This window comes from Phaethon lepturus, unplaced genomic scaffold (genome assembly GCF_000687285.1).
Source record: "Phaethon lepturus isolate BGI_N335 unplaced genomic scaffold, ASM68728v1 scaffold56068, whole genome shotgun sequence".
Classification (NCBI taxonomy): domain Eukaryota; kingdom Metazoa; phylum Chordata; class Aves; order Phaethontiformes; family Phaethontidae; genus Phaethon; species Phaethon lepturus.
Genome location: NW_010556611.1, coordinates 27288 through 39235, shown reverse-complemented (window position 1 = coordinate 39235; position 11948 = coordinate 27288). Strand labels below are relative to the sequence as shown.

The 11948-nt window shown below is 38.3% G+C and overlaps 1 protein-coding gene across 1 annotated transcript in view; it reads left to right on the top strand.

The window, feature by feature from the left end:
- TBCE (tubulin folding cofactor E) overlaps positions 1–11173 on the top strand; it is a 26540-nt gene extending 15367 nt beyond the window's left edge. The window contains exons 7-16 of the mRNA XM_010292508.1: positions 4120–4196; positions 4456–4551; positions 6020–6084; positions 6191–6255; positions 6727–6879; positions 7590–7761; positions 8198–8266; positions 9345–9404; positions 10745–10836; positions 11081–11173. Of these exons, the coding sequence (XP_010290810.1) occupies positions 4120–4196; positions 4456–4551; positions 6020–6084; positions 6191–6255; positions 6727–6879; positions 7590–7761; positions 8198–8266; positions 9345–9404; positions 10745–10836; positions 11081–11173 (942 nt within the window). The remainder of the gene's footprint in view (positions 1–4119; positions 4197–4455; positions 4552–6019; positions 6085–6190; positions 6256–6726; positions 6880–7589; positions 7762–8197; positions 8267–9344; positions 9405–10744; positions 10837–11080) is intronic.
- Positions 11174–11948: the final 775 nt, after the last annotated feature.

Sequence of the window (11948 nt, the reverse complement as noted above, 5' to 3'; positions counted from 1 at the left end):
GCATTCCTTTCCGTCAGCAGGAGACCGGCTTAGTACCTTTGCACATAGTGACAATTCTTGAAATACATGATACCTGGTTATATGTGACACAGATACAGCACAGATAAACAGAGCTCTGACTTGTTTCCAGGACTGAAACATGCAAGCATTTAAATGACTCTCCCCTAATACGATGTCTTAATAAGAATGAGGTCCTGCTGTCCAATATGTTAGCAGTGGGCCGTTTTTCAGAGATGGGGTTTATGAAGCACATCTCAGTAGTGACATGTGTTTTATAATGGCTTGTAAATTCCAGCGCATTATTGGATTTCTCAGGGGCAGATTTTGTATGTACTGCATTGTGAAATTCCTAGACTTTTCACATTTTTGCTGCCAGCTACTATCCAGTAATAGAACACTTACCAAAACTGGGGTTTGAGTTAAATAGAAATAAACTTGTTCATTCTCTTCTCTTGCAGCAGGGCTAGAGGATGGTCATTGCTATATTTTTGTTTAGTGTCCATTCACTGTGCTTTTAAACCATTAGTGGGATTTATGCCAGCACAGTTGATAATCCTTCCATAACAGCAGCAATATGAATGGTGAAGTGAATGGAAGAATTAAGTGGCTACAAACACTTTAAATGTTGTCTAGTGGTCATCAGAGTAAATCTGTGCATTGTGATGTTTAAAATGTTGGCAGCTGCCAGCAGCTCTCCTCCATACCAGGGTGGCCGAAAGGTTGGTTGTAGCCGTTGCTTCAGGCAGATTAGAGTTCTCCAGGGGTGACTAAGTTTCAGAGAGAAGCCCCAGGTTAGTTACAGCAGTTTAAAATTGTGTAGCTTTTGCATTTGTTTTTGAAACTCTGCTCTAGGTGATGATTCATCATAGACTGTAAACCCATTTTTGGTTCAGAAATCTTTCTTTATAACATTGACATTTGTTCGATTCATTCCCTTCTAAGTGGAGAGACATAAGCCTGTGCTTAAAAGTGGTGTTCCAGGGCAGCCAAACAAAAAGGAAAGAATAAAGGGACTTACCTGACATTAATGCACTATGAACAAACCACTTGAAAATACTACTGCTTAAGCTATATGGGAAGTTACTTTGAGAAGTCAACTTTTTAATAGAAAATAATAATGAATACGATCCAGGCAAAAGAGAAATACAGTGACTGTCAATGGGGATATAAGCAAAGTCTGAAAATCCTAGAAATGTTTTAATTAAAATTAAAACAATTTAATGGTGAACAGCATTTCAAAATAACTTACTGCCATATGTAAGAATGTGTGGCAGGGGATAGTTTTAAAGAAGAAGAGAAGACTTGTGGGTTTTTTCATTTATTCTTCTATTTTGAAATATTTTTCACAGGAGAGGAACATGGTTAACTCACGCCATTATGTGTAACTCGAAATATACAGTTGGGCTCAAAGATCTTAAAGGTCTTTTCCAACTTAAAGATTCTATGATTTACATGCCTTCAGCATCAGTTTTCTAAAAAGTTCTTTCATTAGTATATTATGTGCATATATCTAAATACATCTGAGATTTCTATTAATTAAGAGCTTATTACTGTATAATTGTCAATTGATTGTTCAAAATATAGCATATAACCTTCAGGGTGTAAAGATGTCCTGTAAAATATCTTACAGTTAGAAACCATTGACTTAGAAATTGAATTAATGCATTTGAGAGTAATGAATTCATATTTATAGCTCAAAAAACCTTTTTTCTTAGTCAGCATTTGGATCATAATGTTGTATTTATCATTCTGTTTTCAAACTAAGATCTTACACTTATAAAATCATCCGCTATTATACAGGGTAAAAGAAAAATCTGGGTTAGAGCAGAGGTGCAGGATCATGTTTCTGACACTGGCAAGTAGCAGGTAGTTGGGAAAAATTCTAGGCAAAGGGCAAACATACGGTAAGAGCTTCTTATCAAGTAATCTGGAATTCTGGGGCTTCCTGAGCTGGAGGCTATATATCTGTATTTAATTAATCTTTGTGCATTCTTTGTTTCATGATTTATCTAACTGTATTAAGAACCCATTTGAAAGTTTTGATACCCACATCTTTTAACATCAGTTTAATTATGTCATGTATGAAAAAACACCCTTTTTGGTTTTTGATCTTGCCGCCTGATAATTTCATTTAATAATTCCCAATATTTTATATGCAAATATCTGAGAACAGCTATCCTCTGTTTCACAGCTTTGATGATTCTTACTAAGCTTCTTTGTGCCTTTCCCATTTATATTATTTGCTTGCTGGGATAAAGAGACTAAAAATATAGGAACATCATGGACTTACATGGTGACGATTGTTTCTTGTTGTCTTTATTTCTTGGATTTCCATTTTTCTTTTTTTGATCAGCAGTGGCTATTCCACTGGCTATTTGTCCCAACCTCCCCACCAGCTGTCCACAACAAGCCCCTGGTCTTCCCCAGGTGTTAACTTGGCATCAGATCTGTGAACGTTTGTTTCTGTATGGAAGCTGTTTTAAGCAATAGTTGAAAATTTGTCGAATCAAGTTTCCTAGAATTGTGATGTGGCTGTTGTCTACTTTTGGCAATTTTCTAGCCATTTGGTCAGTCTATTGAAGAGTCTTCCCATACTTCAGTTTTGTGCAGTTTTCCTATTCCATCTGTCACACTGCAGGGCTTTTGTGGGGGAGTCCCCCAAAGGTTCTCTGTAGTGAACATGCACCTAATTTCTGTTGACTCTGCGGCTGCTTTTCATGCTTCCTGATCACTAGTAGATAAACTATTTTGTTACGTCTGTTTTGTTGAGGTAGAGAAACACTATCCAAATTAAAGAGAGAAAATACCAGTGCTTCCTGCTTTTGCTCTGGAGCAGGAAAAGTTGTTCTGAGTTGCTAAGTTTCCATGTGTTGCAGATATGGCAGCAGGATGATGTTTCAGATTTTTAGGTGTAAGCAGTTGCACCCCAAATCATATGCTGCCACTTGACGAGATCTCAGTGTTAATATTTTCCTATTTCTCTGAACTGCACTGCTTTGCAACCTTTGTAACCTCCTGTAAAAACAAGCTTTAGGCAGTTATGCTGTGCAGGTGTGTGTCTGTGTTTTTGCATCTCAAAAACTTTGAATCTGCTAACCAATTTCAAACATGTTTTGAAAAGAGGTGGGGGCTTAAAAATAATTTCTTACTTAGAAGTTCCAAGAAAATAGAAATATAGATGGAGGAAAGAGCCCCTCTTAAGTTTCCTGACTAAGGAAGGAGGAGCAGCATGCGATTACACTTAATTTGACTCTGGAGAATACACACAAAGAAACCCTCAGCGAAAAAGATGAGGCACAAATCTGTAGAAAACCGTCAGTCCCAGTGCTTTTGGAACTCCATTTGCTAAAACTGCAAATTTTTGGCACTGTCACAACTGCATACAAAGCAGGGTTTTATGCCAGCAATTTCTATTGCTTTGTAATAAGTGCTTATTTTTTAAAATTGTGTTATCTGCTGTAGATGTTTGCAAAAAATAAGTCTTTATAAAGTAAAATAATAATTTTTACTAATTTCAGGATATAAGATTTAAAACAAATGTATCTTTGTTCTATTTGTAGCCTTTTTGAACTAATTTGGTTTTGTTTAGAGTGCTTGAAAATTTCAGGATATGTGCTGACTTAATGCAGTTCGTGGTTTTTAGTGGTTTCATGTGCTGGCACAGTCCTCTGACAGAGAAGCCTTCAAGCTCTGATAAATTACGACATTTTAAAAGTCTGTCAGGCCTGATGAGATGTGCAGAAGTTCCAAAACTGTTAGCAGTCGAGTATATACTGCCATTTCCTCACCTCCTCATAGGGCAAATCTGATCACTCCAACCCTATTGAATAAAAGAAATTCAATTTCCGGGTCACACAGTCTGAGGTAGGGTCGCTGTTAGCCTGGAACCGTAAGTCTGGTGACTATGCAGAGCCCCTTTGATGTCATCTGTGCTGGGAGATGAAGACACAGGAAAAAAGAGCCAGCTGGAAGGAAGGGAGGGCAATCCATACTACTTGTTTGTCTGGTTTTGAGAACTGTGGCTTGTTCTGAACATGTTCTGAAGAAATCTGCATGAAGTGTAATTTCTGGAATAATTTTTCCCAACCTTTATTATATTAAATGAAGTTTCGCTCTTAGGTTCTTCTTTGTGCTCCAGGATGGACAGCACTTGAAGAGTTGTACCTTACTTCTAATAATATTACAGTTTTGGAAAGGTAAGATGAGTGACGTAAGTCAGTTGTTTGTGACTGATGTACTGCAAAGTTATATAGCAAATAAAGTTACATTCCTGTCATGTTTACATCACCATGACATAACTCTAAAATAAATGATGCAAACCTCATGTGATGTATTTTGAAACTTAGACAATTATTTGCATGCAATTTATATACTTAGAAAGTTAGTGTTTTCATTAGCAAATAACTTTTAAATGTTCTGCTTTTCTGTTTGTTTTGTTTTGTTTCAATGTGGCAGGCCTGGTAATGTCCTGCAGACCCTGAAGTTGCTAGACCTTTCAGACAACCAGTTACTGGATGGAAATCAGCTGCATCTAATAGCACATCTCCCCAGGTAGCTGTTAAACAAATTTGCTGGAAATTCTTTGTCCTGGGTATTCATCTCCATAGTCTTTGTTGTCTGAAATATGGTAGTATTGATGTTGCATGAAAGGTTTATGGAATCTTGAAATAGAGGCGTTTTGCCCTCTTGAGGAGAGTAGCTGAATTAATTGAGCTATGTTAATGTATCACAGAATGTAGTCTTATTTTCATTGTATAGTGACGTTCTTAAGCTGTATGTTATTAGGTTTTTATGATACACTTACGAAACTGCAGTGATTTATCACGTTACTAAGTTCTTTATATACTAGTATGTACAGGGTTTTACCCAAGATGACAGGACTGTAGAGTTTGTGTGGAGTGGCAAAGCAAAGGAGCTATGGAAGTGGCTTCTTATGCGCAGTTTTCTGACCGTGTCATGCAAGTTCATCAGTAGCTGCACAGCCAACATCTCAGGGTCACTTGAGCCTGCAGAAAGCCGTTGGGCAGTTTGTTGGAAGGTGTCACTCCCAAGGCTGACACACTAAAGGTCCCTGGTGGTGGACTCTTTCCATGAGCAGCTTACACCCGTGCTGGCTACTTATTTGTCCTTTGTAAAGAAAGGAAAGCAAAGAGGGGTTGGAGGGAGGTAAAAAAGCGTGGTGGCAATTCTTCCCTGTTACCTGCTCTTGATTATTAACTATAGGGAAGGTTACTGTTGTTACTGTACTGGTAGAAGTGTGTGGCACGTCCTCTTCATAAGCACCCTCTTTTGGACGTTTCACTGCTTTTTGGGGTGGCTTGAAGGCTTTGAAAGAGCTGTGCTTCAAAATTTAAAACAAAACAAATACACCAAACCCAAACAAACAAACAAAACCCAAACCAAAGCCCTACCAAACAGTACAATCCTCATACTGCATTGGGTAAATGTATTTCCACTTTCTCAGAAGGATGTCTGTGGTACGGCCCCTTACACAGACTCCTCTGGTTTACAGCACTCTCAATAGCAGCGTCTTTCTGATAGTTGCAGGCTTGAGCTGCGATACCTTGCTTTGGGGTTACCGGCCAGGGAAAGCAGGGGTGTGTCCCTTCCTTTTCAAAGCACTTCAGTTACGGTGACTGGAAAATGGTGGGACTAATACGATAATTTTGCTAATATGCTGTATCATTATCTTGCACTGTACTCCAAAATAGCAGCCATAGTTTTAAATAGCCACAAGCTATTAAAAAAAAATATTATTTGGAAAATCACACCATTTAAATCCAGGAGCCATTTTTAAAACTTGAAATTATTGCACTTGCACTGTGAAAAATGTATTCCCTGAACAGTCTGCTGAAGTCTGGGTACTGTCTGTGAAGTTGCTGTTCATTTGTTAGTGATTATGCACCATGTCAGAAGTTTATTAGACCTCTGCTTAAAAAAGAAAAAAAAGAGGTAGTATTTTTTTTACAAAAAACTTCCCGTGCCACGTACAGTAATCATTGTATCTATTAAATTTCAGGTTAGAACAGCTAATACTCAGAAACACTGGAATATCTTCTATACACTTTCCTGATGCTGGATTTGGTATGTAAAGGAAGTAATTTATTTATAGCTTTGTAACTCTGTCTGTTAAAATTTTTCACTTTTGTCTTTTTCAATATTGTCTTGTAAATATACTCTTTTTTCCTAGGATGCAAGACTAAAATGTTTCCTTCACTAAAACGCCTTGCAATAAATGACAATAAAATATCACAGGTAGGTTAGATGATTGTGATAGTTTCACATTTTGTAAATATGTGTATCTTTAAGAGTAACTTGCAATTTGCTTTTTTAAAATTTCTTTGATTGTATGTGTAAGATCCTGAGGCAACTATTGAATACTTGATTAACACAGAGGCATAATTTAAAAACATTTCTTAATGTCTCGGTTAAACATGTTTATGGTAGCTAGCCATATTGCTCTGCTACCTCATAATTCCTCTCGCAGAATTCTAACCATCTAAACTGCTGAGTAGTTCCTCGTTTGTTTGGGGCGTTTTTTACGTAATTAAATGAAATGCATTTCGTTCCTTAGCTAAATGAACAGGATGAAAGCACTGGCTCTGCTTGACCAAAAGAATAGTCTCCATCACAGTCACTGTACAGGAAAAGTCAACGTTACTGTGTATTGTTCTGAAATTAAGTATGTTTTATGTTTCCTTGAAAGACTGTTCCCTTCCATTTCAGTGGTCATCTATCAATGAGCTTGATAAACTGCCAAGCTTGAGGTCACTGCAGTGCCACAACAACCCTTTCATGGACACAGAGAAGAACCCAGAGACCCTGAGACAGCTAATTATTGCCAAGATAAGTCAACTGGAAGTTTTGAACAAGTCTGAGGTACATGATATTTCAAAAAATTGCAGGAATCTAAGGAAAAATGGCTTTTAGATCATTGCCAGAGGAATTGTTTTCAGTTTCTTTTGATTGCTGTTTGATTGGGTGCAGGAAAAAAGTGAAGTGCCGGCTGTTCCATTGCCCAGTCCATGGGGCACACAGTAGGGCTGCCAGATCCAGCCGTTTGTGAATGCTGCTGACTCAGTGGGGACTAGGACAAGATGGAGGAATGGTGGTTGGCTTGTTTTTCAAGTGCCTGAGTCGTGTTGAAGTTGCAGGACTGTTTGTTAACAAAAACCATACACTGGCCAGAAAAAGGAAAAAGCAGCACAGTTAAACGTGTTTCAGTGACTGTAACACAAGTATTTGCCTTCTGTAATAGGAAGATGGCATTGTCTAAACCAAATCAACCTTTCAGCACATGTTGGTCATAAAAAAGAGAGCAGAAGCAGCATCTGTTCCATAGCTACAAAAAACATACTTGTGTCATTGTCTATAGCAATGTCTTTGCTTAGATATTCATATATAGACTGGTTCAGTACATGGAGCTATGGGGTGTAAGATTCTCAATAGCTTCAAAATGTACTGAATATATGGATCAGTCAGTACTTGGAGAGGGTTTGTAAGATTTTTTTGGTAGCATTAGAACATACCGCACACTTAGGTACGAGCCAGGAGTCAGTGTCATTAATTAGACTTTCTTCTCTGGGAAGTTGTATAATTATATTACGCACCATTCCTCTGAAAGAAAAGGAGCTGAGCTTGATTATCGCAAAATATTTGGAAATGACTGGTTAGCAGCTGGTGGGAGTTGGGACCCAGACAAAAACAAACCAAGTGAAGAATTTCTTGCTGCCCATCCCAGATACCCATTGCTTTGTCTTAGTAAGTACATGTACAGTAAAATTAGCACTTCCTCGCTTCTGGTGTTGTGGCAGCGCTAGTTCGGGGTCACTTCAGTTTGCTGCCCTTCCCCTGGCTGCTTTCCCATGTGCTCCTACTGCCGCTGGCAGGCCTGCATGCAACATAGTAGAGCACTCTCGCAGGCAGCGCCTGTCTCCACCTGGGGCGCTTTTAAAGCGGGGATGCTAAGCAGCACCTCTGCGTGCCTGGCCCCTGCTCCACCCCATCCTAGGTGCCTGTGCACCCTCCTAAGGGGCTGTAGCAGTTGCTCGAGGCTGGTGGTGGCAGCGGGTAGCCTTATGGCAGCCCACCGCGCTCCCCACTCCGTATCCTAGCTGCTGATCCAACACCGCAGTGCTCATAGGGCCGCCGGTGTGTTTTGAAGGGTTCATATCTGTGTGCGCTTTCCTTCACACAGAATATGGTGCACCTGAAGAAGGAGAACTGAAGGGACGACAGCCTTTGACTCTGAAAAATCAGCTTCTGAGTAAGAGGCCAGAAATGGTCAAAATTGTTCTTTATGCATTTAAAATATTTTACGAGCTTAGTGTTTCCTGGATGTATATGGAGAACAAAAGGTTCAAAAGCCTTTAAGATGTCTCAGAGTTGCAGCTTGTAATTCTACTCCAAACAGCATCAATGAGTTTGACTAGATACCTGCTTCTGTGTACTCAACCCAAGTCTTAATTAAGAAAATAATTTGGCTTAATGGAGAATAGAGGTAATCAATACTCCATTCTGACACTGCGAATGGCTTCTCTACAGGTAACATTTGAGATTTTTAACCTCAATAGCTGAACCGTTTTCTGATTAACTTTTTTTTTATAACTGTTTAACTTTACAACTGTCAAGAAAAATATGGATAGCTGTGGTATTTGGGGCTGTCTACGTATTTAAACTCAATTATGTCCCAGACTTAAAAATTCACTTACTTAGCTTTGTTTCCCAGTTAATAGAAGAACTGAACCTTTTTTTACTCCATGGGCAAAATAGTATTTTAAGGCATTACATTCAAATGCATTTAGGTGGAAGACTAACTATAACAAGGAATCTAGTTGGATTCTAATCTAGACATAATTGAAACCTTTTTTAAGGATGAGTTTTTTAATATCTTTAAAAGAATGAGGCTAATAACTTCCTTAAAATGCGCTTGTACGGTGCTTATGAGATAGTGAGGGTCAAAAACCTCCTTTAAACTGTGTAGGCAGTTTCCATGCTACTGCAGGCTGTTTTAAAAAATTAACTAGAAATTAAGCAATTTTAGGTAAATACTCCTTTTGACCAAAAAAACATGTTAAGCATTAGGGGAGCCACTTTTAAAATATTTTTCCCTAATTTACCAAACAAAAACTTGATTATTTTAATAAAATTACTTTTAATTTTTCAGAGAATGACCAAGTGCTATTTTAGCTGCTCAGACACAGCCTACAACCTGATTTTTTTGTTTGAAGATCAGGCTGAGCTAGGGGAAACAATTTGTTAAAAAACACATTAGAAAGACTGTGTACTCCTGACAGAACAGGGCTTGACATTCACTCACTAATGCCTCACCGTTCTTCCTTAAGCTTTGACGATTAAGTGTCCTGAGAAACCTGAACAGAAGCCAGTAGAGAAGAAGCTACCAGGTAAGAAGTCTTGGCTCTTGTTTAAGCAGTTGACTTGTAGCTTCCTTTTCAAATAACTAACTGTATTAAAGCATGGCAGCCACCATTCTGTGAGCTTTGTCAGTTCCTGAAGATTCTTCCCTGAAGACTCTACCATATAAGGAAATAGCAAAGGTAAAAATTGGTTGAAAAAGTCATTATTTTTCTGACCTTCATACTGACTTTCAGTCCAGCTTGAAGACAAAGTTGATGCTTGTCTCATGACCTCTAGAGCCAGTTTCATGATTAATGTGTCTGAGGCAATCAACAGCTAATTAGGTGGTGTGAAATCTGGTGGATGTGTTTAACCAAGTAACAAGAACATGAAGTTGTAAGAGCCAACTACATCATCTGCAGTTCTACATATTGAGGTCTAGTATCTGTTAAGTTAAAAATCTAATTCTGACCTGTATCAAATTTGTCTCAAAGTTTTAGTGCCTGGGGTCAGACTACAATGAATAGACTTCGTTCTAAATCAAACTGATGTTTTGGAAAGACATGTCCGAATGGAGTTTGAGAGAAAAGACTTACTCAAGCTTTACTCTAAAATAAAAATCACATTTATTATCACAAGTTGCATAAAATCAGATAGATACAGCTTTTACAAAAATGTTTGATAGAAAAATATTTGTCTAAGTACAATGTGTGGTATTACAGGAATAACTCACTATTGCTGTGCCTTTAGATAAAGCTTGAAAAGAAGTGAAGGTTCAACCAAAATACTGAGTATGTCTATTGCAAACGCAGGTATTGCCTCTAGAACAAACTAAATTTACTCATTCAAGATTCATTACAAAAAAATATCCCTTTGTGTAACTGACTTCATAATTATAAACCACTCTACAACTCTGCTGGCAATTTGTTTGGGACCAATTAATGCAATACCATTTCAAAGAATGGCACTAGTTCCACAGTGACATGCATTTATTTGTGCCAGGAAAAGACAATTCCTGGTAATGAAAACTTCAGGGAACAGATGCCAGTAGTCAGGACCTGACTGGTACGTGTCCCAAAGGTCACTTAGTTGAGCACATAGTAAATACAAACTCAAAAAAGGTAAATTATGAAGCTGTAACACTTTAATTTGATATATGGGATCAAAGCGCTTTAACTGTAGTAGCATATCCTGTCCTATCCACCAGAGATTAAACAATTTTCAGTTGGATACCAGCAGGTACAGTTTCAGGTGCAAGAGACATTACTGCAGCAATACAGCCTTTCACTTGTTGCTATTGGCAAGTATAGTTGAGCCACTAGTACTTTGCTACAGCTCAGTGGTAGCAGCGTTTTTCTAATAACTTTTCTTTCATTCCCCTTGACAGAGTCTATGACTATTCAGAGGGTCAAAGGATTGCTGTATCGCCTACTTAAAATTCCTGGTTCAGAACTGAAACTGTCCTACGAAAGTTCTAAAGTGAGTTAAAAATGGGTAACCCAATAGTAAAATACTTCATGCTGCTAAAGGTCAGTAGCATGTTCAAAAATACTACCTACTGAAATTGATTTCACTTAAGGAGGGCAGTCTTCATGCTGTAATTCAGGACCTAATTTTATTCTCGTAATACAACAGAGCCTCCCTGACTGCAACTGCCCGATCTATATTTGGTTTACATGAACAGATTTCAGTCTGATCAGGTTTTTTTCCTTTCTTACTCTAGCTGGAAGGAAAAGAAGTTGAACTAGACAATGACTTAAAGCCTTTGCAGTTTTACTCAATAGAAAATGGAGACTGTGTGTTAGTACGGTGGTAAGAAGGGACGCTCTTGCTAGACGGAAGGAAAAGCCAGCACTGGAACTGCAGAAGAGTTACGGACTGCACGCAGACAGCATGGGCAGCCTGCGCCTGAACACATGCACGGGAGAAGGCGAGTTTCATACCTGGCACCAGAGGGCTATACAGTAGTACTCTTGGCTCCTAAAGTTAACTGTTGGTCTCCTTGAAAGCATTTGCTTTTGGCTGAATTGTCTTACTCAAGATACCAAATAGTGCTTAAAAGCTTCAATTAAATAAAACTCAAGGTAACTTTTGCTGAGATTTTATACTACCTTCCCGTTGCAAGAGTGAGAATTTGTTTTACTGAACCGAGTACGTGATTTAGTTGTGATCTCTTTGCTCAAAATAGGACAAGATTAGTGGTGCACTGAAAGAGGCTACTTGCTCTTTTGTTTTCACCTACTTCCAAAGACCTTAAAGCAAGCAATATAGCAGTAACTGTAGAAGTATCTACACAGCCTTAGACTATTTAAGGTCAAAATCTGACAGACCTTTATTCTACCCTACAGCGTTAACATACCACACTATAAATAAGTTCTCGGTATACTGCAAGGCATTGCTATTTATTTTACATTCTTTAGTGCGCTGTTCCTCAATCTTATTTTAATTTCACTTGTGTACCCTCAGATTCATATCTAATAACACATTGAGCTATCAGAAGTCCTTCCTAATCAGGCGAAGTTTGCAGTACTTCAAGATTTGGTATAAGCAAACTTTGATACTGTTTTTATCAAACATGACAATGGTATAAA